Raw genomic sequence first — 27,045 nt, forward strand, 5'->3', positions numbered from 1 at the left:
GAATGGCAGAACTTGTATGCAAGGGCTGTTCCTTCCCCTTCCATGGCCCTGGCTGAGGGAGACAGCACAGGACAGCAGCCACAGGAGGCAGGCAGGCAAGACAAGGAAGAGCCTCTGGATGCCCTGGCACAGGGCAGAAGAGAAGAACTGGAGCAGAGCAGAGCTCTTGTCCCACATCTCTCCAGCTCCCTCCAGGCCCACAGCTGAACACACCACTGGAGACTGCAACTCAACCAAGCGAGGTTTATTTACAGAGTATCTGTACAGAGCCAGCAGGGACACAGCCCCACTTCCTTCAGAGGCTTTCTAGTGATTTTCCAAGCACCTTCCCAAGGAAATCACTCTTTTTCCCTTCCACAGAACAGTTCCCATCACCACAAGGAGAGAGCCAGGGCTCAGCATTTGTGACTCCAGTAGCTGACCCTTAATCTGGGGGCACAGAGGGAACACAGCTGCAGCAGCAGATCTGTATTTGAGCCCCACAAGCCCCCCCTGTCCCAGCCTGTGGCCTCCTGCAGGGCAGCAGAGCACAGCGAGTCAGGAGCAGGCACTGGCCTGTGTTCTGAAAAATAGCATCATCCTGCTCTCAGCATTAGACATTCCTCTGGTGCCTTGTTTCTGCTCCCACAGAAGGATGGCAGGTCTTCTCGCCGGGCCCAGAAAAACCCTTTGCCCCAAAGAATGCGAGCAGAAGGGCAGACATCATCCCATCCCCACACCATCAGCCAGCCAGCCCCAGGACAGGATGTGGGCAGGCTCCAGGACTGCAACCTTCCTGCCCTTAGCTCCAGCGTGGTGCTGATCCAAGCACTGACCAACTACAGGCGCAGCCGCTTGATATCCTCACTGCGGAAGTCGATGCGGAGAGCCAGCACCTGCCGGACTTCGGCAGGAGTAAGGCGCCAGGTGAGTGGCCCTGAGTTTGGACCCCAGTAATCCAGAATCTCTGTCACCTGGAAAAAGAGGGGAGCTGTAGGAGATGGCTCAGCACACTGTCCTCACAGTTAAGTTTGATCTCAAGCACCATCAGGCACAGGGCAATTTCTCCAGGTTCTTCACACCCTGTAGGTGTGATGACGTCTGTATGAACTCAGTAAAGCCACATGCAGTGCAGTGGTGTTCCCACAATCCCCCAGCAGAAGCAGACCAAGTGCAGCTCACCCTTTCCAGGTTGAGGATGGTGGCCATTTGGGAAAGACGGGCAAACTTGTCACGGATAGTCCATGTGGTGACTGTGGTGAGATAGGCTATGAGGGACCTCAGCTCCTTGTCGAACTGCAGACCACCGAGCTGTGGGCACAGAGGGAGATCTGTTAACTCTCCAAGCAGACCATGGGTTGTGCCAAGACACCAATTAAAATCACAGGGAGACAGCGGGAGGTCTCTGAGCAGGCAGGTCTAGTTAAACCATTTATTGCAGGTTTAAGTGGCTTATGTTTACACCCACCTTAAAACCCAGTCCCCTTATTGGTGCCAGTTCTTCTCAGTCCCATCACAAACCCACTTTCTCCCTGTGGGTGCTGATGTTAAGGCATCCCTGAGCTGGTCACTGGTGCTTGGAGAGTTTCTTACAAGGTAGTAGTTGCATCTGCCCTGCCCCATCCTTTACTGAGGGTTTGCAGTCAAGACAGACTACATGGTAGAGGAGTGTTTTGCTTACCCTGCTGAAGGTGGATTTGAGCAGCACTTTCTCCAGTTCAATAGCTATGAGACTGGTCATAAGACCAGTGAGAGTATCATAAATCACTGGAGACAGTCCAGCCTGGAAGCAGAAACCTGTGTCATTCTTGTCAGGAAAAACTGAGCAGAGGTCCCTAAAGCCCAAGGCTAGGAGAGCTTACAAATAAGGACTTGCAGGCTTGGCAAGTGGGGAGCACCACAGAAGTGATCCAGGTATGTGGTGCCTGCAAGCAGGCTTTGGGAATTGCAGGAGAAGGGGGTGACTGGATCCCTAAGAGCCCTGCAAGGCACTGGAGGATACCTCTGCTTGCTGAGCAAGGAAAGAGCTGGCAGATGCCACGTGGCGGTCTGGCCAAAGCCTGGCAGGCTGCCACCTCCTTCTCTCACCTTGAACTCTGTCATCTGCTGTTCCAGATTGACGATGAACTGCTGGACCCAGGGATCATTGGCCTCATAGTCACTGAACTCCTCCTGACAGTGAAATGCAGAAAGGGTTGTTTATGTGGCCTGAAGTAAACCACAGCCAACGGCCCAGAGGACAGGAAGGGAGGTCCTTCCTGGAGCAGCACTTCATCCCTTCTGCTCTTCTGCAGCCAAATGTCCCTTTCCAGGCTCGGCTGCAGAGCAAGATCTGGGTATTTTACTGCTGCTCTGTGCCAAGGAAACAGCAGATAACTGAGGGGAAGGAAACAGTGGTTGCTCTGACTGTGCTGCTGAGCAGGAGACAGTGCTCAAGTACAGCCGGAAGCAGAGAACACTAGGCCTCACCTCCTCGATGTTGTGGGAGACAGAGAGGAATAAGTTGATCCATGGCTTCACCTGGGGTTTGATGGCTGTGCTGTTGAGCTCATTGAGACCTTCCTAAGCGAGACAGCAAGAAGAAAAGACAGTGAGGCACAAAATCTTTACAAACAGGCTGTCTTTGATGCTGCTTTCCATTCTCAGCTTGGGAAACTGGCCCATAGACTTGCACAGGAAACTGCACCCATAAGGCCCAGATCCCACACTCTTCTGGTGCCAGAAGGCTCTGAGGACACCATGACAAGAAGAGGAGCAAAGATGTAGGCCCAGAAGCTGATGTTGTGCTGACTTGTAGTGTGGTCTGAAGGGCTTGTGCTTCCCCACCCCATCCCACGCAGCTATAGATTTCCTAGCAGGAGTGATGCACCTGGGGTAGAAAAAAATGCAAACTCCATTTTTTCACTCAGCACCAGCCAGGGCACTGTGACTGAGCTCAACTGATACCTCCCACCTTCACTGCAGCTTAGCTCAGTAGGAGAATCTAAAAGGAGGATAAAAGCTGTAACCACAGTTAATTCCCTGAATTAATCATAACCCCAGCACATGCTATCTCCCCTGAGCAGCAGGCTGTCAGCAAAGGCTGTTCTGTCCCCTGTGATGAGAGCTCTTAAAGTGCTCTCCTGCCAGCCACCCCTCTTTGGCTCAGCAAGGTGTCATGAAAGCTCACTCAGTATGAAACTGTGTCGGTACCAATTCTGACTGGCATTTGATAGAAGATTTTAACTAAAACTGGCATTTCTGAGAAAGCCCTGCTGGCAATTGTCCTTTTCTGAGACAAATTCAGTGTGCGTGTGACTCAGGCAGCACAGGAGCTTCCTCCTCAGCCTCTAGATTGCTTTGCAGCCACTTTTAAAACCACACCAGAGTCAGACTGGAGTTTTACTCCTTACTGATAAGCTCTTTGGTTTCAATACTGACCACAGTCCTCAAGAGGGTTTGCTGGTAGTGCTAAACTGAAACCATCTGCCTGCCCTGAACTGCAAAGCCAAACAAAAATAATCTGACCCCTCTGTGAAGTACAAAGGCTAACCTGGTTCAAAATATTCTCCTTTGCTTCTTTCCACATGAGGTACTAGGTCTTCCTGCTTCTCTCCCTGCCAGAGACCACTGCGGCATTTTAGGACAGCAAGCCCCAGCATGCCATAGGAGACTGGATTTAGCCAGAGAGTCCTCTGCTCCATGCTGAGGGCTATTTGCATTTGGGAAAGAAGGAGAAACCTGAGAAAAGAGCAGTTCTTCTCTACCAACAGCCTGTCTTCAGCATTACTTAGTGAGGCTGTGGACAACTTGACAATGTGCTGTGCCACGAGGGAGAATGGAGGAGATGGAAATGCTATTAATATTTCTTTTCCTGGAAATGCAGAACCAACTGCAAGTCCATGCTGAGTGAAGACAAATGAAGCAACATTCCTTCTGGCTCTGCAGCTGCTTCCAGTGCTTTTTATGCAGCTGCCAGCTGTGTGGTTGTGCAAACGGGCTGGGCCTGTTTCCATGCCTCAAAGCTGACTGATTTGCTCCCTCCTGCACCCTACCCAGGACTCCTGGAGTCAGACATGGCCTGCTGGCCTTAGGCTGAGGTGATTCCTGCCAGAGTTCTCCCTGAAGACACCAGCAGCCAGTGTTAGAAGGCAGGAGTAATTTGGAGAGACACTCACCTGCAGCAGGTCACGGAATTTGTTGGAGACAGCAGCCATGTCTGAGAGGCAGCTCTCAATCTTGGCCTGTGCCTGCTCACCCCCGAATCCTTGGCTAAGTAGTTTGCTGCAGTCACTCTGCAGGGAAGAGATCCATGAGCAAGCTGCAAATTAATAACCTGGGCAGTTTTTATTTCTTTGTGTTGCTGAGCTCTGGCTGCCCACCAGCGTGTGGGCTAGGACAGGAGCCCAACTCTTGCTCCTGCAAAGGCAGAGGCTGCTGGCTCCAGCTGCAGGGAGAAAGGACAGCAAGAAAAGAAGCCAGGGGCTGTCTAGCCTGGCACCAGAGAACTGCAGACTCTCCATGATGTACAGTTATTCCTGCACCAGGTTAGTCAGGCTGGAAGAACTGGTATTTCTGGCTGCTACTATCAGCCGGAAATTGCTCTGCCAGCTTAAAATTCCTTCCCTAAGGCTGGAGGGCAAAGACCTCAGGCATATCAAAGTCCAGATGGTTTACTTGACCCCTGCCTCTGCCAAGGGAGGATATTACAAATTTGATTCAGAAAAAAACAGTAAAGAATACAGACTGTACCTCCAAAGTCTTCTTAAGGGTCATGATGTTTTCACTGCTAACTTCCACATTGTTTAAGGTCACCTGAAAAAAAACCCAAAATAAACCCAAGCTGGATTAAATGGAATTTCCCAGCACCTCATCCCCAAATCCACACATTTAATCCATGCCCTGCTAACAGTACAGACTGAAATGCAAGTAGTTAAGGGACAGAGTAGCTACTGTGAGATCAAAGCACTGCAGATTCACAGAGCTGCATGAAGCTACACTCCAGCAAGAGAGCACATGTGCTGAACCCCCAGCTAGTACAGAGTTCAAGACACTTTACTGGTTTTCCTCATCATCCTGTTCATGATGTTGCAGTGAAGCCCCACTTGTTGGTGATGGATAGAAGCCATAATGTACCCCCAACTTTCTGTAAGTGTCATGAAGAACAGAGCAGGAGTAGCTGAGGGTGATGTTTTATACACTGTGTCCAGAGCAGCAGGGGAGACAGCGAGGCACAGACAGGAGGAATCAGCAGCCCTCCTGCCAGATGAGTATCTGTTCTCCACTGAATAGACTGTTCTCTACCTGCTGAAGCTGAACCAAATGTCACTATAAGGCTGGGGTTTGCACAAACAGGAAAATGAGGCAAGGTGACAGGTGAATGAAGAAATTCAGTGGAAGCTCTTTGCTTCAGAAATGGAGAAACCTGTAACACAGAATTCTATGAGATTAAGGAGTTGAGTCCCTCCTGCTCCCTTTGCTGCCTTCTCTCCTTGTACAGTGAAAGTTCCAAGGAACCTCTTCAGCACTGACTCTTCACAAAAAGTTAGAGGGAGACAAGTCATGGAGAGCCAGCCCCTCTCCAGTGCTCTCAGTCTCTGCCCACACCTGGAGAGAGCAGAGCCAGAGATGCTCTCCCAATGAGGTCCTTTCCACAATGCAAAGTCTACGCAGCATCCCAGCATGGGGAAGGATGTGTTACGCTGCAGAAGACAGGAGTGACAAGTGACCAGTTCAGATGCTCTCTGAGAGGTCTGGAATACTCCCTGTGCCTGTTCAAGCAAGCAGAGAGCTGCAGTTCTGCTGTTAGAAGGCAACAGGAGGATCTTGCAAGCCAAGCAGAGCAGACAACTCTGCTCTTATAAAAATGCCCCAATCTGATAAGTGAAGGAGTTGAGCTTGGGCCAGGACTTTTCTATCTGGAGGAAGGTGTGGATGAGATGCTCTCCCACCACCTCTGTGTGAAACCTGTGAAGAACAGGATTCATGGACACCTCAAAAGAGCACAGACTTTTCCCCAGCCCGGAAGGAATTATCATCACAGCAGCCCAAGAGGCACTCACAGGATCACAGTTGCACAGGCCTGGTGTGGAAGCTCTACAAACATGAGGTGAGGCAGAAGCATCTACCAGACATCCAAAGGTAGGCCACCCACCACACCTGAACAGGTTTTCAGGTTTTCTGATCACAACAATCACACCAATCCTGTTCTCAAGAGTTCCCCATTGTCTTTCTCCCCACCCCAACTCACTCTACACCAGAAGAGCACCAAACCCACCAGAAAGGACTGCTTGGCCTCGTCCGTGCTTTCGATGCCTTTGGTGTCGAACTTGCCCTGCTGCAGGCTGCTGTGCATGATGTTCACAGCACTGGTCACCCCTCTCTGGAAGTCCTGGAAGGTCGTGGCTGGGAAGCCCTGCTTCAGCTTGTTGTACAGAACCTCCCTATAGGCAAGCAATACACACCAGGGTTTAGAGCAAGCAAAAAAAAAAATTATGCTCTGTGCCTGGGGACAGCATTCTGTCTGAGATCTAACCTGAACAAGGGGAAAAAAAGGCTGGCAAATATCTCTTGACAGCATCTGAATGCTGAAAGAAAAACATAACCACCCAGTTTCTGAGCTTTCCCAAATATCCTGCCTCCAGCTGCCTGCTGTCTTCAGACACAGTTCCTCACTCCCACAGTGGAATGAAAAATAGCAGGACAATTTCTGCAGTCTCACCCTAAGTTTGAGTTGTTAAGTGACCCAGAGAACAACTAGGGGTGATCATGTACCCTCAAACAAGGCAACTCCATCTCATAGGGATTTTGGGCCATGAGGTTCTTTTCTCTGTTCGTCCTACAGGTGGATCACCACTACAGTGAGAAAAGATGCCCAGATCCAGCTTCCCACATCTGCCACTGCTTCCTACAAGCATCTTCCACGGAGATGACAAGCCAGAGGTTCAGAGGCAAAGAACACTAGAAAGACCATCTGACAGCAACCACTGTTTGCAGAACGTGAGGTGGAGGCACATTACAATGAACCTGGTGTGTTTTCATTACCTGAAGTCAGATTCCAGCTCGGTGGTGGAGTGGTTGATCATAGCACAGAGACAGTCTATGCTGGAGCTGGACAGAGCACGCCCAATGCACTTCTTCACTATATAAAACACATCATCCACCATGCTGGAGGTGAGCTGGCCCTTCTCGTAGCTGTCCATGGCAACAGCCTGCAAAGAAAGCTGTCTCAGTGCCCTGAGCTCACCGAGCGCGCTGCCCCAGCAGTGCTGGGAGACCAAACTGCCCCTCTGCCCACTTCACCCTGAGTGGAACTGTACCCTGTGTGGCTGGCACCACTCAGACCAGTCTGCAGCAGCCCATAGATAGATACCTGGGGTATTTCTGAACTCAAAGTTTAGAAACAACCACTTGCTTTTCAAGGCCAAGGGAAACAAAAGACTTTCCCAACTGCAGATTTCTCATGTAAGCATATCCCTCCCTTGGGATGCTCACCAGAGGACTGAGGAGAACACACAGAAAAACATCTAAGAGGTTTTCCCCCACCTTGTTGACAGTCTCCCTCATGAAGTATTCCTCCATGGTGATGTAGTAGCCAATGAGCTCTTGCATGGTGCAGCTCAGTAGACAGTTGTTGAGGAGCTTGTCCAGGTATTTTTGATGCTCTGTGGAACAAAAGAGAGACCCATAAGCAGGAACCCAGGGCCAGGAGGCAGCTCTACCAAGTCCCCTTGCTGCTTGTATTATAGGACCCAACAGATACACACCTGCCAAGCCCAGCCTAGAACAAATCACAAGCCTCTGTTGTGGAGCTGAAATTACTGAGCTGGATTTTGCAGGTGACTAAAGTGATTTCCAGAGCTCTACAGAGTACCAAAACCTTGAGCCTTTTTTTTTGTGGCTTCCACCTTTAGGATTTGTGCCTGCAGTGACCAAATGGCTCTTCCTCTCTTTGGAGACTTTGTTATACTCTACAATCATTCTTAATGTTGGTTTTCCTGTTAGAGGGAACAACCAGTGCTGAAAACAGGTTTGGAAAGTCTAGGCTACACAATTGTCTTCCACAGAGTGCTCCCAAAGTGTCTCTGCAGACCCTGTGTCACTCTGCTCTGCCACTAACTCAGGTATATCTTCACTTCTGGCTTTGATAAGCAGAGTCTATGAGTATTGGTACTCAAGGTGTTACCTTGCTTTACCTCCTCTGAGGCCATGGCATCTCCCACCTCAAAATCAGCCATTATTCGTCTCTTGATGAATCTCAAGTAGAGCTCACTGCGGGCATTCATCAGAGTGACTTCTGTTAAAATAGGGTCAAGCTCCCTGGAAGAAATAGCAAGAATCAAGACAGCAAGACTACAAAAGGAGAGGCACTAATTTAATTCAGTTAAGTAGTGTGTTCTCTGTTCCCTTACTATGAAATCAGTACTGCCCCTTTCCATCTGTACCACTGAGTGTCAAAGCTCAGCAGAGTAACTGGTATGTGCAAAGCATGCACACACACAGTCAAAATATCCCCCAAAATCTCCCCCAGGAGGTATCTCTACAATTTTGGTTTTTTTTTCTCATAAACTCTACTCCAAGATTTAGCTCCCCCTCTTTTTCCTCATAGATGTGAGGGCATTCACATTGAAATCACAGTGGTAAGGATTGCAAGACTCAAAGCAACCTGATGTAACTTTAAAATGAGCCCTGTTTTGAGTGGGAGGTTTGACTAGAGATCTTCATCAGTCTTTCCCTACCTCAGTTTTGCTACAATTCCATGAGCCCTATGTAGCCAGTGTTAGAAATGCCTAGTCCCTGCCATCTCCATCTATGTGTTTTTGTGCACAGACTCATGTGTTTCTCTGCAGATGATGAAGAATCTGTTTAAGCTCAACTGCTCAGGAAATGTGAGACAAAAAAAGCATGTTACAATGCAGAACACAGTGTTCAGATCAGAGATGACTGAAAAAAAGAAAGACTGACACATCAGCTTTTTCATCAGTGTGCACAGAAGAATTTTACAAATCCTGCCTCATGGTGCACAAGTGGGAGAGGAAAACATCACCTTTATTTTACAGATGAAAAATTAAAAAATCATAAAACTGGGGTGCATGCAGAGTTAGAATAAACAGTAAGTAGATATTACTGCTGAAATATTAATTATGCAGGCTCACAGACAGATCTTCCTTGAGGAACCTGTTTTCTTTCAAGGCATGTTTCTAGTCAGGCAGTCCCAGAAAGGCTGGGTGCACTTTCAAATGGCCTTGCTTAAGGGTTATGTAAATATTTACAATAAGAAGAAAAAGAGGGAGATTGAAAGCACTGCAGTTTGTTGTCAAGAAATTGATGGTACGGAGCTGCTGGAGATTAAGTAAGATCCAAAGATTTATTCCTGTTTCTGTCATAAATTATCTGTCAAGAGAGCTGCCCTGTTTTGTGGGCTCCAAGGACTGTACTCTGGCCATGAAAGGGTAGTGGGCACAGGCAGTTAAAATCTCAGTCCTTCGTGTGCAGTAATATCGACAACCCTCCAGGAATGCTTAGAGCCAAGGCTTAGAATTAATGGCTAAGCAAAATAAAACCTCAGTACAGAAGCTTTTTTTAAAGAAGGGCAGTGAAGGGCACCTAACGATTGGATTTTTTAAATTAATCCCCACAAAGCTTTTGGAAGAGTGGGAGAGTTATCTAAATGCTAAGTAGCGTTAATAACAATTCAAGAGTGAAAGGCTGGAGAGCATAAAGAGTTTTTCTTTGTACCTTGGTTCAATCTTCTCTGCAGAAGAACTTCTCATCATGCTATTCTGGACTTGCTGGAACTGCAATCACAAAAGAAAGGGAGTCTTTGCTGATGACTTGGAGCTACCAGATGCTTCTTGTGCTATCGCCTAAGGAAGTGCCTACTCTCTGGGGGTAATAGGAATGCTTTGCAGGAAGCACTGCCAGAAGGGAATCATGTAAGTTCACTTCCTCCTCCTCCAAGGCTCATCCTGCCAGGAAGGGTGGTGGGATGGGACTTGACCAGAGGCAGCAAGGTATGTGACCATGAGACAGTAACAGCAGCCCTGCATCTAAGCAGGAACAAGACAGTGGGGAAGGTGCAGACCTGCACAGCAAAGAGTGCCCAGGGTGCATTTACCATGCTCCCAATGAATACTTCTCTGCATCAGAAAGCACAGTTACAGACTGAACCCCTTCAGCTATCAGGGTCAATAAGGAGTAAAGCAAGGATTCTCTCAATACACAAGGTCAAACTCTGCTGCCTCTATGGCAGAGGGAGCCCCACAGAACTGGATGGAGGGCACAGTTGGCTGCATCAGGCAGCCTCACACTGCTCTTACCTGCCTGTGATAGTCCCTCTCCTTGATGAACTTGTCCACAACCTTCTCCACCTGCCGGTCACACTCCACCTGCAGGTGCTTGATGAGGGTGTAGAGCCTCCCTGGCCCGTAGTAGGTCTCCACGATGGGCTGGTGGGTCTCCACAATGCGAGCAATCCCTGTGGGGAGAGGAGAGAGACTCAACCAGCAGTTCCCAGAGCACAGCAGAGCTACACAGGTCCACAGACCAGACCTAAAAACGGATCACTCACTCCACAGATAGAGTACAAATCTCCTGGAGCAGAAGCCATCTCTCTGTCCCCAAAGAGAACTCCTGCCATGCCCTGTGTGCCAGCCACCCTTCAGCCCAGCAAGATACACGGTACAAAGCTTCCCCAGGACAAAGCCACATAAGCTAAATCTGGCAGGAGGCACAACTGCCACCCAAACGCAGTCCCAGCTTTTAGCACCTGCAACATTACAGGGAAAAATCAACCCAGGGATGGCTCTGGGGCACATACTTGCTGCAGACAGCAAGCATTAGCAAAGGCAAGAACTCCTTGGAGGAAAAACTCATCCCCAAGGAAGAGATAACTACAATATTGCCTTCTTCTCACAAACGCTCTACTCCAAAAGTTAGCAATGCTCCCCCTGCTTTTAACACTACTGCCAAGAAAGCTCTACTGCTGCCAGGCTGGGAGAGTAACTTGGCAAGGGTGCAGCCTGGAACTAGAGCAGATTTCATGGAGAAGGTGGTTAACCACCATGGGATCTCAAGTACTGTCTGTGGCATTCCCACAGAGCATTCATATTCCCTTCTCTCCCGTCCTTCTCTGCTTTCAAGTTCCCATGGTGCTTCTTTAAGAGCCAGGCCTGGAGGCACCAACAGCTGCTTATCCCTAAAGGATCTGATTTGTTTGTCTGGAGAGCTGCAAGTCTGAAGAAACCTCCAGGGAATGCCCATTTGTTTAGAGGATGCAGAGAACAGGAAGAGTCTGATTCCTGGAGGGAGCCAACAAATCCTTTGCAAATACACTTTGTGCCTGTACAAGATGTACATAAGAAAACTTGCTTACTGTGATGCCCTCTCCTGGTTGGAATAATTCCTACTAGTTGTGTCCCTGTCCCTCGAGTGAGACACCTGTAGCTCAAAGGGGAATGAGGCATTTTGTGAGCTAAAATTAAAAGCATTTAAATTGATGTATGGTCTCATCATGGACTATTTGCAATCAATCAGGAAAGAGAAAAGGAAGATTACCTTCGAAGAGGAGCGTCAGGGTATCTGCAAAGATGACAGCAGCTCGACGGTCGCTCATGTCTGTCCCCATCACCAGCTGCAGGTTCTCTTCTGCTTTGTTGGCCACCTGCATGGCAACAGGACCAGTCAGCTGAACACCCAAAGGTATTCTTCAACCCACAGGTCCTCTGTCCTTGCCCTAGAGAGCTTTCGTTGGCCTTCCCAATGCAAGAGCTATTGCTGTTGCTCCTCCTTTGAACAGGGATCCTTTCCTCTCTTGTGGAAAACTCAAGGCTCAAGGAAAGGCAAAAACTTGCTCTTCTCTTTCCAGGCTCATTGGATAATTTTTAAGCAAGTGCACAGAGCAAGACACAGACACCAGAAAGGCCATCCCAGCATGCAAATGCAGGGAGAGATATGAACTAAGGCCAGTGCTATTTTTTAAGGTTAACAAGCCACTGCCGAAATCTCCTTCCACAACATCTGTCGACAGAGATTGGGTTTTGCTTTCCCCTGGATGTCACAGAGCCTGTTACCTGCTTGCAGAGGTACTCAGAGAACTTGCTCAGCCCCTCTTCATGTAAACCTAGCAGAGGAAAGATCTTGAAGAACCGTTCCACCTGGGGCAGGTCTCCCTGCTTCATAGCTGCATCAAATTTCTCCGTAACAATTGTCTTCAGGCGCTGCTCTGCTTCCTGCAGGAGTTTCAGGTTAGCATCAATTATTCCCCCTGGTCAAAAGGATAGAAAAGAAAGGGAAAACAACAGCACAATATCAATACTGTATCATGGGCTACTTTTTTTTCCTAGGAGAGAGACCAGTACTGTGTAGCCCCAGGCTGAGAAGGCAGTAGACACACTGGAATTCCTCTACAGGCACAGACAGACATGTTGGTATGTGATGTAATGTTGTGATTTTGCATGAAGGATGACAACACATCCATTGGCATTTTCCTCTTAGGAATCTAGCAATTTACTCCCTCATTTCCAGTTGCTCTGCTTGGTAGCACACTGTGACACAAGAACAATTCCTGACAGAGCCTTCTCCCTCACTTCTGCTGGCCTGAACATTTTGTCCTTAGCTTAGTTAGCAGCTGAAGTGCTATTACAGCTGTGTACCAGGAACGTCCTTTTCAATTAATGATAATTCTGGTGTAATAACGCTTCAAAAATCTTCACCCCTAAGTCAGTCTATAAAACACTAAGATCTCTGGCCAGCATTAGATTTTCTGCTTTGTCTGTTGGGCTGACACAACCCATGGGAAATGAGCAGCCTCTAGATATCCATTGGGAAGGTGACTCATCAGCATCTCCTCACAAACACTGCTTACCTTCCTTGCCCTGACGACTGAGCTCAATCACTGACTTGTCCAGAGACAGATAGCGATGGATATGAGCTGCTGCTTGCTCATAGTCTTCATTTCTCAGGGCTGTCTGAACTCCATCCATGCAGAACTTCAGGTCAAGGATGTCATCAGCTCTCTGAATGGCCTGATAGAGTCGGTTCTGAAAGAAAAGCAACCAGTAATGCTTCCAGCTGTGGGATGGACAGGTAGAGGGATCTGTCAGAAGACAGTGTGAGGGAAAAACAGACTGAAGCAATACTTCTCTATACAGCAAAACTCCTACGTAAGCAAAAATCCAACACTACTTAAAAAGTGCTAAGACCAGTGGCTCCACAGGATGAACAGCATATGTCAAAACTGAGGCTGAACTTGGAGGCCACAGCTCTCTGTAACAAACAGGCAGAGACCAGAGATGACACCACACATGATCTGTTTGATCTGAGCACTTGTGCCGAGTGCTGGCATCGACACCCCTCAGCCTGTCCCCAGACAAGGAACAGAACAGCCCAGATTCCTGACCTGGCTTGGGTGACAATGGCCATCTCCACTGTCCTCAGCACTGTGTAGCTGCCAAGATTGTTAGTCACCCTATTCAGGTATTCTACCAGGAGCTGCGTGGACAGAAGGGGATGCTGGAGAACCAGCCGCTATATGGAGGAGCATCCCTGGAAGCGTTCAAGGCCAGGCTGGATGGGGCTCTGAGCAGCCTGGTCTAGTGAAAGGTGTCCATGTCAACTGCAGGAGAGTTGGGAATGAGAGGAGCTTTAAGGTCCCTTCCAGCCCAAACCATTCTATCATTCCACCAGTCTTATACCATGCAATACCCAGGAGCCCAGAAATACACAGCTAAAATAAAAAAACATAGCAGTTTCCAGCCCACCTGCCCACCAAAGGCAGGGCACATGTGCTGTGCTGTGAGCACAGAACACAGCCTGGTGGTGACAAGTTCCAACCCCCCTGAGCCCAGTTACCTTGGCAAGGTCGAGCTGACGGACTTTGCTGCTGACATTCTCGGCCAGGTTGCAGGTGAAGGTGATCATCCCTGCCAGCTGCTGGGCATCCCCCTCGATCAGCTGCAGGTTAGGGCTGGGAACACACGGGAACTGAGCGTGAGATGCGCACACTGACCACCAGGACGGTGTGCAAAGAGGATGGCTCCTCCTCCAGATACAGCTGGTCCTGTCACAACACTCTCACTCATTTCACTCCCTTCCTCTGGGAGCAAAGCAGGAGAAAGGAACAGACTGGCTGCTTTGGAAGAGGCTGCACAGACCAACTGTGCCTTGCTACCACACAGGGCATGAACAAGCCACTGGGCCCTTATGACATTCTCCACTTCTGAAGTGGAGGTGAAGACTGGAAACCTTTCCTCAGAGCTAGACACGAGGCCATTTAGGCTGATTTTCCAGCCTGCCTGCATAAGTTCACCCTGAAGAGGCAGTAATATTTGTTCACACCTGATCCAAGAAGTGATGCCGAAACCTGGCATCCTCTGAGATGACACTTTCAAAAAGCTTCTAAGCCTACACCAAAATGTGGGTCAGTCTGGGTGAGGGCACAGCTGTCAGTGCTGCTGATAAGAACTGGGCCCCTGGGGATGAGGATCCAACTCATGTTCTCTACACAAACTGATTTAAAGTCTGACATTTTCTGAGAATGGATGTGTTTCCCCTGCAACACCGAAAGGAGTATCTGGGTCATGCAACAAGGAGAAGGAAGTGGGGGTTGGAACACTAACCCCATGCGATGAAGAGCAACCATCTTATTCTCTATAGTGCTTTGCTGCTCCAGGAGGGAATCCAGCTCTTCCTGCACGACTTTCTGAAAAAAAAAAAAAAAAAAAAAAAAAGTATGAAGGAGGTGTTGCGTGACTTCAGCTCTCCTCCAGACCAGCAATTTATCACAGACCCTACACCCAAAACAAGGACACAAGGCATTAGTGCTTCCAAGAGCTCATAGGACAAATAAATCCTTTCTAAGCTCTCTTTAATCCTCTAAAACTTTATGGTTTTTCTATTTGAAAGCATCGGTTTTGGAATCCTCATCACACCGCTTTTAAGTCAGATAACCCACAAACTCCTCCCCTGGCCGGGCTGCCAGTGCACGAGATCCCAGAATCTCCACGCTGGCCGCGATTCAGGATCCGCGGAGGCGCCACCGACCCCCGGCCAGGCCCCAGGGGCGGCAAATCCGTATCAAACACCTCTAGAGAGTATGCAACAATGAGGGGCACAGCGACAGCGAGGTATTCGCTTTTCGGGGCCCCGCTGCCTCCCATGCCCGGCCCCACACACCTCCTCCTCACACAGCCGGCTGTAGGCGGCCTCCAGGTCCGCCAGATCGGTCAGCGACTGGATCCGCTCCATGGACAGAGCGGAGGCGGCGGGGCCGCCACTTTCCCCTGGCGGCGCCTTCGGCCCCGGCGCCGTGGCCGCCGCCATCTTGGCACACAGCTGACGCGGTCGATACCGCCGTGAGGCCCGGCGGGACCGTCAGAGGCGTGCCTGAGCCTTGGCGCCGCTCGGCTCCGCCCGGCAGCGAGGGAAGCGAACGCTCCTCGCGACCTCCATGCTAGAAGGAGGCTGAGGGTTTTCTTGAGGGGGCTCTTGGTGCAGGGAGCAGCTGCCATAGCGCCGCGATCATTCAGGCACCCCATTGGGCAACCTCCCTCGCCACACGGCGCGCGCGCGTGCCGGACAGGCGGAAAGCCCAGTGGAGAAGGCGCGGGAGGGCAGCGCGCAGGCGCGGCGCTGATGGCGGAGGAGGCCGGCGGCGCGCCCGCCTAGGCCGGAGCAGCATCCGCCGCCATCCGCACGGTGAGCGCAGCTCTGCCCGCCCGGCGGCGGCTCCGCGCCAGGAACGGGGCCCTGGTTTGTGGAGGGGGAGCATCGCGGACCCCTCGGGGCCTGGGCCGGGTAAGGGCGGCCGGGCCGGGCAGTGACCTGTGGCCGGTTCCCGGGACGAGCGTTCCGCAGAGCGCGGGGAGGTGCTGGCTCCGTGCCCTGCCGGGGCTTCGGCAAGGCTGAGGGCCGGTTTCCCTGGCCCGGGGCGGCTGGTTGGTGCTGAGGTTCCCTTCCGCCTCAGCCTCAGGGAGAGGAGTCGGCCCTGAGCAGCTGCGGGTGGCTGCACTCGTGTTCAATGAAACGGCGGCGTCAGAGACGTGTAACGGCGCGGGGATCCCGGAGGGCTTCCCTCATTGTGTTTGGTTCCTGAAAAGCTAAAGCCGTGACTAATTAGCAGTAATGACTGGAAGTCCTGCTCAGCCGCCCGGCAGAAAGGAGTTCAGCTGGCGCTCGGCACCCGGACACCTTGGGAGAGCCTTTTGCCTCGTCGCGCTAATAAATAGCAAATAGCGGGGTGGCCGTCGGGCGCTGCTGTAAAGTGATCCGTGCACGCATGGGAGGGCAGGGTTCTCTCTGCTGGATGAAAGGCTTTGCTTTTGAGAAGTTTATTATTTTGTGTTGCTTGTTGCAGAATTACCAGAGCTACGATAAGCTGAAGTAAATCCGTTGCCAACATGTTTCTGTACAACCTAACGTTGCAGCGTGCCACAGGCATTAGCTTTGCTATCCATGGCAATTTCTCAGGTAATTTTCTCCTCCCTCCGCATGTCTTGGCTTCAGGTTTTTTTTTGGGTACCAGATTGCTTTTGTCCCTCTGGGATTTTTTTGCTGGTATGTTATCATTTGCTCTTGAGTGTTACTTGAGCTGTAGTAGCTTGTGGATAGATTGAGAGAAGTTTGGCTTGATTATTTATCAATCTAATTTGTCTATAGTTTTAGTTTAGTATTCTGACCAACTTTGTGATGTTCAAACAATGGTTGTACATAATTTGGTGAATAAGTTTCTTTAAGTTTCTCCATGGTAATCCTAAAATTGGCATTTGGAAATTTCCCCTTCCTACCTTGTAGCGCTTGTTGAAGTTGTGTGTTGCATGTTCTGTTGCTGACTTGTGCTCACGTTTTGGGTTCTTCAGGAACAAAACAACAAGAAATTGTTGTTTCCCGGGGCAAGATCCTGGAGTTACTCCGCCCTGATCCCAACACAGGGAAGGTTCACACTCTGCTGACAGTGGAAGTGTTTGGAGTCATCCGGTCCCTCATGGCCTTCAGGCTGACGGGGGGGACCAAGGACTACATCGTGGTGGGCAGCGATTCGGGGCGCATTGTCATTCTGGAGTACCAGCCCTCCAAGAACGTCTTTGAGAAGATCCACCAGGAAACCTTTGGCAAGAGTGGATGTCGCAGAATCGTTCCAGGCCAGTACTTGGCTGTGGACCCAAAGGGCCGCGCCGTCATGATCAGTAAGTCTCTTTGTCAGCTTGTGTTATTATTATTATTATCTTCTTGTGGATATTTATTTTGGAGCAGGTTTCTGCCAGGTATAATTGGAATTATAATATATTTATAATTGTTTTAGGCTGTGAGCTGTGTCAAGGAGAACGCAGGCATTTAGAATTGTTCCTTGATGCTGGTGGAATTGTACAAATAAATTGTAATGCTGAACCAAAACAAGTTGGAAGGAGATCAGTTGATCAGTTTGCTTAGCAGTGCGCAGAGCCCTGAGGTGTGATGTATGGGAGAGAGGATGGGACTGCAGGTGTCAGTGCTACAGTGTAGCCAGTCAGTTCCCATGGCCTGAAATGATGTTCTGAGTTCATGTCTCTTCTCTGAGATGTCTCGTGGAGACAGACAGATGCATTTCTGATCAGGCTTCACAGGTAGAAGGACACATAGGAGATTTTTTTTTTTGTAAGATTTAGCACAAGGTGTATGGAACTTTCTCCGTTTGCTGAAGGAAGCTCTCTGCAGTGCTGATGGTAGTTTACCAGTATACTAGGAATAGCAATAAAGAATATTATTTATTTTCTAACATGTCTGGTTTTTCTGGATGAGAAAGTAGCACAGTTACAGTTGTGCCATTCATGTCAATATTTGAGTGGTATTTTTTATGTTGTGGATACTGTGTGTCAGGCAAGTATACATTTTCTTAGTTAAAATATTTCTGTGGAGAAGTTGTCATACTAACTGGCTTTAAATAGCAGAACATCTGGATGCTTCTTTCTGTTTGTCTTTGCTTCCTTGCAGTCTGTCATCTCTTGTGTGGTAAGAAGAGTGAGTAGATATGCCTCAAGCCACTGTGGTTGGAATATTGGGCCAGGTGAATGTACTTCAAAGGGTCAGGCTTTGGCTTTAAAGGGCTGAAGTTGTCATTTTGTGCTTGCAGTCTGAAAGATTTAAAATGAGGCTTCGAGGTTAATTGGTGGCACAGAGATAAACACCAGTGGTGAACTTCAGCTGAAGTAGTGCTGATAATCTCTTTCCAAGTTACAACTTGATTTTGGGCTGCAGGTATGGTCAGATTTGATTATCAAGTAATGGGCTTCACGTGCTGTTGTCCTTTCTTGCAGGTGCCATTGAAAAGCAGAAGCTGGTGTATATCCTGAACAGAGATGCTGCTGCTCGACTCACCATTTCCTCCCCACTGGAAGCCCACAAGGCCAATACCTTGGTCTACCATGTGGTGGGAGTTGATGTGGGGTTTGAAAACCCAATGTTTGCTTGTCTGGAAATGGATTATGAGGTGAGAAGAGCATAATTTTCCTTTGCTGTCTTTTGAGCTTTGTTGTTCCTATTCTGTTCTTCATCTGTCACTGAGGAACATTGGCTGCTTCTGCTGTCTGGGACAGTGTTAATTTTTTACAGGCTTACTGGCTTTTTGTCTTGCCTTAACGAGAATGGGCAAGTCTCTTCTGTCTTGGTGATTGATTCTTTTTGCTTTTCAGCTGAAAATATGCCTGTTTTCTTGGTCTGAACTTCTCTTGTGCAGCTTCCAGTGAGTCTTTTGGCCTCCAATTCCATTGTTACTCAAAACTGTTTCCCAACACATCAGCTTTGCTCCTCCTTTTAATCCTTTTTTTCAAAGACACCTCGACGTGTTCTGTTTTAGGAAGCAGACAACGATCCAACAGGTGAAGCTGCAGCCAACACACAGCAGACATTGACGTTTTATGAATTGGACTTGGGTTTGAATCATGTTGTCAGGAAATACAGTGAGCCCCTGGAAGAGCATGGCAACTTCCTCATAACAGGTACCAGCCACAGAGTAGTTTTTGCATGGGTCTGCTTGGTTCCCATTCCCCGGGAAAACACAGTCAATACTCTTTACATCTTAGGAGTTGTTTCAGTTGTGGTCTGAGCCATTAGTATAAATCAATTGACCTTGCAGTCAGGTAATGAGGGGTGGTTTACATGTGGAACTACACAAGTATTCATAGAAGCAGCTGCAGTTTGAGAGGGCTCCTGAAATTAGCTGGTAGCAGTGCAAAAGGACTTAGTTTTAGTTAATGTGTAGGTGCTGTTTTACTCTCTTCAATGGGATTCCATCAGCTATAGGCAGTAGATGAATCCATGGGCTAAAAGCCCACTTGGAGGGGTTGTATGCAAGGCCAATACAACACCTTCAACCAGGGAAACTGCTGCAGGTTCCTCTCCAAGCACAAAAGGTGCTGAGCTAGGAGAGCATCTTTGTATGCTTGCCCTGTTGCATCTCCTGTAGGCAGCTGTCAGACAGACACGAGGTATTGTGTTGAATCTTTTTGATATGTTACACTGAGATCACAAAGTATGGTTTTAGAATGCTTCTATTAACTAAAGATGCTAATCCATCTGATGGATTTTTCTACAAGCAAGCATGCCAGAAACCCAAGGGTTTTGTTTATCTGACAAGTTGCTGGTGTGGTATTTTGGGTGTGTCATTGCTTTGTAGACAAGAATAAGCCAGGAAGGATAAAACCTAAGCGATTTGTCAGAAACTGCATCCTTCCAGATTCCCTGGTTCCATCTGCCCTTTTCTCATGGTGGCACAGGCAGCTGTACTCAGTCTTTGGTCTTTTCGAGAAGAGCGGATTCATATATGCAGGGTGATGGAGAGTGTTGGAAACTATGTTGCTTTAAAGAAAACCAAATGTTCTGCAGGCAACCAGCCAGATTTGTGCTAAAGGCTTTTCTCCTAATAATTTTCTTTCAGTTCCTGGTGGTTCTGATGGCCCCAGTGGGGTGCTGATCTGTTCTGAAAACTATATTACTTACAAAAACTTTGGTGACCAGCCTGATATCAGATGCCCAATTCCCAGGAGACGGGTGAGAATTTTTTAAGATTATGAATGCTTAGAATTTGCCTTTCAAGATTAAGGGCATCAGGGAGGTTTTAAAGTAAGAAAAAAGGAGTTAAAAACTTGTTGGCTTATCTGCCTCACTGGTGGTGTGTTATCTGGGAGGGAGGATGGAGGTGGGCGTAGCCTGAAGTGATGAGTGTGGTTCATGTCTCTTCTCTGAGATTTATACTGGAGATACTCCAAAGACTCTGATCAGGCAGCACTGTCAGTGCAAGATAGGATTACTTGAGGTGCTGAACGGTGGCAATTGTAGATGCAGGTGAATTGAACAGCTGCCCTGTTGCATCTAAGGATGCTTCCTCTCCCTTTGGTATTAAGAATGCAGTGCTTTGAACACCTGCCAAGGTGCTCAAAACCAGGTGTGTATGGGTTACAGCCCTTTCCTGTGGTTTTGGCTTTGATATATGAGAATTGCCTGGAGAGCTGTGGCACAGTGTCCCACACCTGTATTTTCTTTTGGGGCAGAGATGTACCAAGGATGACTACGGGTGTAACAAAGGGATGTGCTTTGTGTTAAAAACCTTCTTGCATGCTGTGAGCTCTTAAGGCACCTGTGAAATGGAAATACTTCAGTCAGTGAAATCACCTCTGTGCTTGTCAGGTAATTCCACTAATGACCTCCACTGTCTTTCCTGACAGAATGACTTGGATGACCCAGAGAGGGGTATGATCTTTGTCTGCTCTGCTACACATAAGACCAAGTCCATGTTCTTCTTCCTGGCCCAGACAGAGCAGGGAGACATTTTCAAAATTACTCTGGAGACTGATGAAGACATGGTAAGCATCCCATGAATGCAGAAGCATTAATTGAGAGGAGTTCCTTAAACAATTGCTTTCTCTAAGGTGATACATATTTACTGTTGTGAGTTTAACTGTGTAAGGGAACGTGCTTTACATGATTTGTAATACAGTTAACACTGGTCACCACTGTGGGTATTACTCATAAAGACACATGGTGCAAGGTTTGCAAAATCCTGTGAGGGTTAAACTGCAGTCACTTGAGCATACTTAAAATGTTCTAGAGGTGGTCTTTTTTTAAAAGATGTAAACTGTGGTCCATGAACCTCCTGGAGAATATTTCAGTAACTTATTCTGTGGAATTTAGCTTCCCTGGATTTCAGCAAGTACCCTCTAGTCTCTTAATTGAGTGTTAACATGCTACAATCAATATTTTTGCAAGCTGAGGTAGCTAACTTGGAGTAGCTAGTCTGTGAGTTGAAATAACAGTCTTGCAGTGGCTTGCTGTTGCTTGTTTTAATATTCTGCTCTGAAAAGTTCTCTGCTGCAGTGTGATTAGTTGGGTTTTTTGAGTAAATGTTGAATGTTAATTTCTCCATCTAAACATGTCATATTTGGTACAGGGGATGATTGTGTAGCAGGCACCAAGCCTGCCAGAGTTCAAGGAGTGTTTGGACAATGACAGACACATGGTGTGATTTTTGGGGTTGCTCTTTGCAGAGCTGGGAGTTGGACTGGATAATCCTTGTCGGTCCCTTCCAACTCGGAATACTGCGTGATTCTGTGATGTTCAAGTGCCTGAAGATTATTCTTGGATGTTTCACCAACAGCTGTTGTGACCATATCAAATTCGTAAATTTGCTCAGGACAGTTGTTTTTCTAATGCTGGAGAATTGATGGTGTTCAGTGAGGCAAATTTCTTTTTTCTTTGGCAGCTTGCTATTTTTACAGCTTTTGTTTTCCAAATTGACTCAGTGTTACAAAAGGCAGAAAGTCTGGGACTAAAACAGGCAGTCTGGCTTGTATGTTCAAATAGTTTGTTGGATTTTGTGATTTATAACCTGGTGCCCCAAACTACTGATGTGTTAAACTTGGCCTGCTCTTGTTAATTTCTTTGGAGAAGATAGCTAGGCAGATGTTTGTTATTAAATCACACACATGGAGCTCCAGTACTTTACCATCACAGTCACATCTTTATCTGCTTTCAGGTAACAGAGATTCGACTGAAGTACTTTGACACTGTTCCTGTTGCTGCTGCGATGTGTGTGCTGAAAACAGGGTTTCTCTTTGTGGCATCTGAATTTGGAAACCAGTGAGTAAACAATTTTACATCAGTGTTTTTCCCCTGAAACAGAGTGGTTCTGTTCAGGCCTGCAGGCTGACCCTTGAACTTACTGTGCATAGAAAGACAACACCTCTAATTTAATGGGTAAATTAGTGCTTTGTTCAGAGGGCTTGAGAAGAACAGTTGGATGAGACTATGAATGGGGGAATTTTCTTGTTGTTTGAATGTAGATTAGATGATGAAGTGCAGAGAACAAAAGGTTACTTGCTGTTGCAGCAGATTTTGGAAGAATTGAGCACTTGCTGTTTGTGTAGGGTTCATCACATATCTGGATGAATTATCTTTTCAATTAGTTTTGTTGATAGTTTTGCATTTTTGTGTGTATGGCCCACTCAGAAGTAAATAGGATTTCTTATTAGTAGCTGTGTTCCTTTCCTTACTGGATGTATACTTGAGGGCTTTCTCTTCATTCATTTTTGGACTTCTGAGTACTCTAAAGGATCATGCACACCTTCAAAGAGTAGCTTAACTATGTCTGAGGGAGGGATTCACATGAATGGAGATTTTCGTGAGTGTATCTGCAGTCAGCCACCTGAGGGAGCCCCAACCAGTTTGCTGGACCGAATCTGAATTGAGGAAGCCATATTCGGGCTTTATTAAAACCAGGAAGTAACTCAGTCTGTCTTTCTGTGGGTTTTTTGTTTTGTTTTGGGTTTTTTGTGGTGTTTTTTTTTTCTTCTCTGAAGTTTTATTTGATGTGTTATTTGGGCTCATAAATTGGAATAGGGAATGTGGTTAAAAATAGTATGATTAAAAAGATGAGAATATTCCAATAAAATAGATAACTGTGGAGTTGAAGTCCTAGCCATTGGCCTTGCTTTTGGCCTCAGCTGTCAGTTGCTGCTTTGGCTTAAACACAAGAATGTCTAAAAGGCTTAAGGGTAAACAAAATACTGAAACTCTGGGATACCTTGCCAGTGATAGCTGCAAATGTGAAGGGCTGAAGCTGGGAGGTTGTGGGGGGGTTTCTTGTTTGTGGGTTTTAGGTTTTTTTTCTTTGCAGGCCTCTGATTATTTTCAAATATTTTGTCACCCAGAAGACAATCCTTGAAGCCAAATATTAGTAACTGAATAATGTAGAGTTGGATTTCTTTCTTCCCCACTACCTGAATAACTGTTTAAGCCTTACTTAAAGAAGGCTACATGAGCTCTGAACATGCTGACACTCTTTTTTCTGTCTCAAGTTACCTGTACCAGATAGCTCACCTGGGGGACGATGATGAGGAGCCAGAGTTTTCCTCTGCCATGCCTCTTGAGGAAGGAGACACATTCTTTTTTCAGCCTCGACCTCTGAAGAACCTGGTGTTGGTGGATGAGTTGGACAGTTTGTCTCCTATTCTGTGTTGTCAGGTATGTTGCCATCAGCAAGTTCCTGTTTACCACACGTGTAAGTGGAGTCACCAGCTGTGTTATTCCAGGTTTCCAGAAATACTGTTCCAGGTAAAGACTCATAGAAAGGCAAATCTGCAGAGTTCTCAGACAGCTGCCTGAGATTGGTACTTGGCCTGGTAGATTTGATTCCTGTGGCAATAAATACATATCTGAACAGGTTATCAGCCATTGATTCTGTGATGCTTCTCTGTTGACCATCAGACCAGCTGTTTGCAAAGAGTTTTGGTAAAACTTAACATTCAGGACAGCAGCTGGAACACCCCATGGCATCTCCACAGCTTTTGGTGTTTGAAAAAACATTCTTAAAATAGTAGTGTGATATATATATATATAGTTTTATTTTCTCATTCCATGGATGTTGTTTTGACACTTTTTGTCCACACAGATAGCAGATTTGGCCAATGAAGACACACCCCAGTTGTATGTGGCTTGTGGTCGGGGGCCCAGGTCATCCCTGAGGGTTTTAAGACATGGACTTGAGGTAAGACATCCAGCACTTTAGAAGAAAAACCTGAGAGATGAGAGCAGTGTGAGGAAATCCTTGAAATAAAGTAGCTGAAATGAGGGGATTCTCCTTTTACTGTAGTCTGGAGAGCTATTTTCTCTTGCTTCTTGAGGAATAGAAGGGTTGTATTGTTTATTCTTACAGTCTAAAAGGCTTTTTGTTTACTTGACTTCAACAAAACCTGCACTTTGTCTCTTCTAATACTTGAGTGTATTGAGCTGGAACATTCCTGGTGTCTGCTCACTGCTGCTGATCTCTGCTGGGGGTGGATGACCTTGTTTTAAAGCTGATCATCCAGAGCAATAATTTTGCCATATCATTCCTGACCATATTTTGCCCTGTAGCACATCTGGCATGAGCTGAGAGCGTCAGAGTTGGGAATTGTTAGCTTTCCTGCCCAGTTGTGGGAAAGCTTAAAAACTGCTTGTGGTTTGATTGCTTACTCTAGTAAGTCTAAACATCTGTTTGCAAAAGAATCTTCTTCCTGTTTACTCTTAGGTATCCGAAATGGCCGTCTCAGAGCTGCCTGGTAACCCCAATGCTGTATGGACTGTGAGGAGACATGTTGAAGGTATGCGGTATTTTCCTGAAGCACAGGGAGGTCATAATGGTTTTGTGTTTTTGTTTGTTGTTTTGTGGTTTTCTGTCCAAGGAGATAGGAATGGTGCTGTGTGATGCTTGTGTGCCATCCTCAGAAATTGTGATTTGAGTCAGCAGCCACCTGCTTGTCTTTAGAAGCCACCCACCCTCTGGGCCCCTCGTATTGTCACACTTCCTTTTGACAAAGAAGCAGCTGCCTGCAGCTGCATCCATCACCCAGTATGCTGTGTCAGCTGTACATTTGCAGCCTGAAGCTGCTGAACTTCTCATGCATAACCACTTCCAAAAGTTTTTGCCCATAAGTTCTTGCTCAAACATCAGCAGGCAACAACTATTCTTCTTGTTGGAGTATACTCACTATTCTTCATATGTGTGTTGACAACTGCAATAATCAGCTCTTTGTGAGAGAGTGGGATAAAAATTATGGAACAAAGATGATAAATCAGCAACAGTGTCTGTATTTTATTACTTCCTTCTGTGCATATCTGTGAAAACACCACTCTGGACTAGGACATGCTCTCCATTGAAAAGCCAGCAGTGTGTAGAAGGTTTGTGATTCCAGGAAGATTAAGATTTCAGGTTGGCAGAATATACTGGATTGGGGGTTTGGTTGGTTGTTGTTTTTTTTTTTTTTTTATTTCATGATCTGAAATAATAGCCTTACTATTACTAATGTACAAGAGGAAAAGTAGTACCTTCTGCCGTTCTCCTTATGGTGAGAGCAGAATTGCACAGAAACACCTAAAAAGCTTGTAGGGAATCTGTTCTGGGTGCTGGCAGTCTCAGGGATTATTTCCCAAGCAGTGCTTTGTTTAACTCTTACAAAGATTTCCCTAGATTTATACATGGGATCTAGAAAGGCCAGATTGTCACAATAGAGGCCTTAGCCTGCTATGGTGACGTGATACCTTGTATTTAAGCAGAGTAGTGTGTCTTCCAGGGAACCAGTAACCCTGTGGGAATTTCAAATCCTGCACTGGGATTTACCTTGCCATGTAAGACCTGCCATGAATTCCTGTGCTCATGTCCTGAGATTCATGTACTCCTTAAGCAACAAGGAAGGAACTTTGAGAATAAAGTGCCTTCATGTCCCTGAGAAATAAATGGGTCAAAAGGAAAATATTTCCATGGTTCATATTTTAAAAAACTGGTTTTCTGAAAAGAGGCATTTCAGTTTCTTAGAAACCTTTTCTCCAGCATTCTGTAAAAGAAGTTGGTAAGATTTTCTCCCTCTGAGGACTGGAGGCTTCTGACATCACCTTACAGTTTTAAAATCTTTTCTCTTGGAGTTCCAGAAGAAGACTTAGACTTTTCAGGAGGTGAAAGACTATTGATCTGCAGGAAGCGGACCAGTCTCATTGCCTCCTCTTCTTTCCATCTTCCAGATTTTCCAGGTTTCAGCATGATCATCTCCGTGATTCAGAAAGGCTGGAATCTGTGGTTGTTAAGCTGTGCTACTCGCTGAATACAGTTTATAGTTCTGTGAAACTGATTCCCAAGTTCCAGCTCTTGGAATTCAGAAATTATTTTAGTGGGTTTTAATCAGAAAGAGTGCAGAACATTTTCAAACATGTATGTAATCTTTAAAGTGCCCTTGAGGGCTCAGTTGGTAGTGTGGGGTTGCCCAGCTCTGCCTTGATGTTGCAGTGTGTGTGTGCTGCAAGGCCTCTGTAGGAAACACCCAGGTCTGCAGTCTTCAAAGCAAATACTAACCTTGGCTGGTACGTGGTGATACTCACTACCAATACCAAGCCTTTTCTTTTCTTCCACAGGTGGCTGGTGGTGGAGGTGCTGATCACCACAGGTGTGTACCTACTGCTAGGGGCTACTGTACAGTACCACAGGTTAACCACAGAGAATCCCAACAGCATGGGGCTACGTTTATGCTAAGCACTTCAGTAAACAAATTCTAGAAACTGGTGTGTAGTTGAAGATTGTTGCCTTTGAAGTTGAGTAGCTGAGGAGTAAAAAGCAGATCCCAGTCCATCTTGCAGTCCTTGGGAAGCAAAACAATCAGCTGTGTCTCTGTGAGACAGTCAGTTCTTGCTAAAATTGGATGTGTGTGGTTTAGGGATATTTTCAGCTCTCTTGTAGACCAAGATTAGGCTTCCAGCTGCTTTGTACAGACCTACAAGAGAAAAAGATCAAGTGTGTGCTTGGAGCATTTCTAGGTATTGCTGGCATGGGAATGTCCTGTGGTTATGGGATTCATCTCCCTGTGATGCAGAAGTGGGTAGGATTTGCACCAAACTATTCCAGTTGAATTATCTGTGGGTGTAGGTGTGTGCTCTGCTGTGTTGACAGATGGGAGCTGGGAGCTAGGAATCAGCACTCCCTACCTGGCACTCTTGCTGGAGGAGCAGTGTGCAGTGAGTCAGCGCTGCAGAGTTGCCATGCAGTAGTAAACAGAAGCCCAGGAAAATGTGCTGTCATCCCCTCAGAGTCTGTTA

At 47.1% G+C, this 27,045-nt stretch overlaps 2 protein-coding genes and 2 non-coding genes across 5 annotated transcripts in view; 3 read left to right on the top strand and 1 right to left on the bottom strand.

Moving 5' to 3' along the window:
• Window positions 1–229: 229 nt before the first annotated feature.
• On the bottom strand, window positions 230–15,305 carry COG4 (component of oligomeric golgi complex 4). The gene is made up of 19 exons (XM_053952881.1): window positions 15,133–15,305; window positions 14,577–14,659; window positions 13,810–13,924; window positions 12,824–12,998; window positions 12,030–12,223; window positions 11,515–11,620; window positions 10,278–10,435; window positions 9,697–9,755; window positions 8,144–8,277; window positions 7,504–7,622; window positions 7,003–7,169; window positions 6,236–6,401; window positions 4,711–4,773; window positions 4,137–4,253; window positions 2,449–2,541; window positions 2,068–2,151; window positions 1,661–1,762; window positions 1,162–1,290; window positions 230–953 (listed from the first exon to the last, which is right to left on the bottom strand). Exons 1-19 carry the CDS (start codon window positions 15,277–15,279, stop codon window positions 819–821), a joined length of 2,346 nt encoding a protein of 781 aa, XP_053808856.1. The 5' UTR covers window positions 15,280–15,305; the 3' UTR covers window positions 230–818.
• A 260-nt stretch (window positions 15,306–15,565) lies between these two features.
• Window positions 15,566–27,045, top strand: part of SF3B3 (splicing factor 3b subunit 3) — a 28,941-nt gene continuing 17,461 nt past the window's right edge. Inside the window, exons 1-11 of one of the 2 annotated variants that reach the window (XM_053952818.1) lie at window positions 15,566–15,654; window positions 16,313–16,425; window positions 16,815–17,141; window positions 18,249–18,421; window positions 18,788–18,929; window positions 19,868–19,980; window positions 20,655–20,792; window positions 21,962–22,065; window positions 23,283–23,448; window positions 23,876–23,971; window positions 24,494–24,566. In XM_053952818.1, coding sequence (XP_053808793.1) covers window positions 16,356–16,425; window positions 16,815–17,141; window positions 18,249–18,421; window positions 18,788–18,929; window positions 19,868–19,980; window positions 20,655–20,792; window positions 21,962–22,065; window positions 23,283–23,448; window positions 23,876–23,971; window positions 24,494–24,566 — 1,402 coding nt within the window. In that variant the 5' untranslated portion in view covers window positions 15,566–15,654; window positions 16,313–16,355. The other variant, XM_053952819.1, reaches the window with a different exon arrangement.
• Window positions 17,472–17,553, top strand: LOC128793875 (small nucleolar RNA SNORD111). Its single transcript, XR_008432925.1, has one exon. It is a non-coding gene; the product is annotated as a small nucleolar RNA SNORD111 (small nucleolar RNA).
• On the top strand, window positions 20,136–20,215 carry LOC128793878 (small nucleolar RNA SNORD111). The gene has a single exon (XR_008432928.1). It is a non-coding gene; the product is annotated as a small nucleolar RNA SNORD111 (small nucleolar RNA).

This window comes from Vidua chalybeata, chromosome 11, assembly GCF_026979565.1.
Source record: "Vidua chalybeata isolate OUT-0048 chromosome 11, bVidCha1 merged haplotype, whole genome shotgun sequence".
Classification (NCBI taxonomy): Eukaryota; Metazoa; Chordata; class Aves; order Passeriformes; family Viduidae; genus Vidua; species Vidua chalybeata.

Bases quoted from the DNA above. Each gene is read 5' to 3' on its own strand.
- COG4 (XM_053952881.1), bottom strand. From the start codon at position 15,279: ATGGCGGCGGCCACGGCGCCGGGGCCGAAGGCGCCGCCAGGGGAAAGT. The intron at 14,660-15,132 runs GTGTGTGGGGCC...TTTTTTTTTCAG, and splicing joins GCCGGCTGTGTGAGGAGGAG to AAAGTCGTGCAGGAAGAGCT. The intron at 4,254-4,710 runs GTACAGTCTGTA...TCTTCCCTGCAG, and splicing joins CCCTTAAGAAGACTTTGGAG to AGTGACTGCAGCAAACTACT.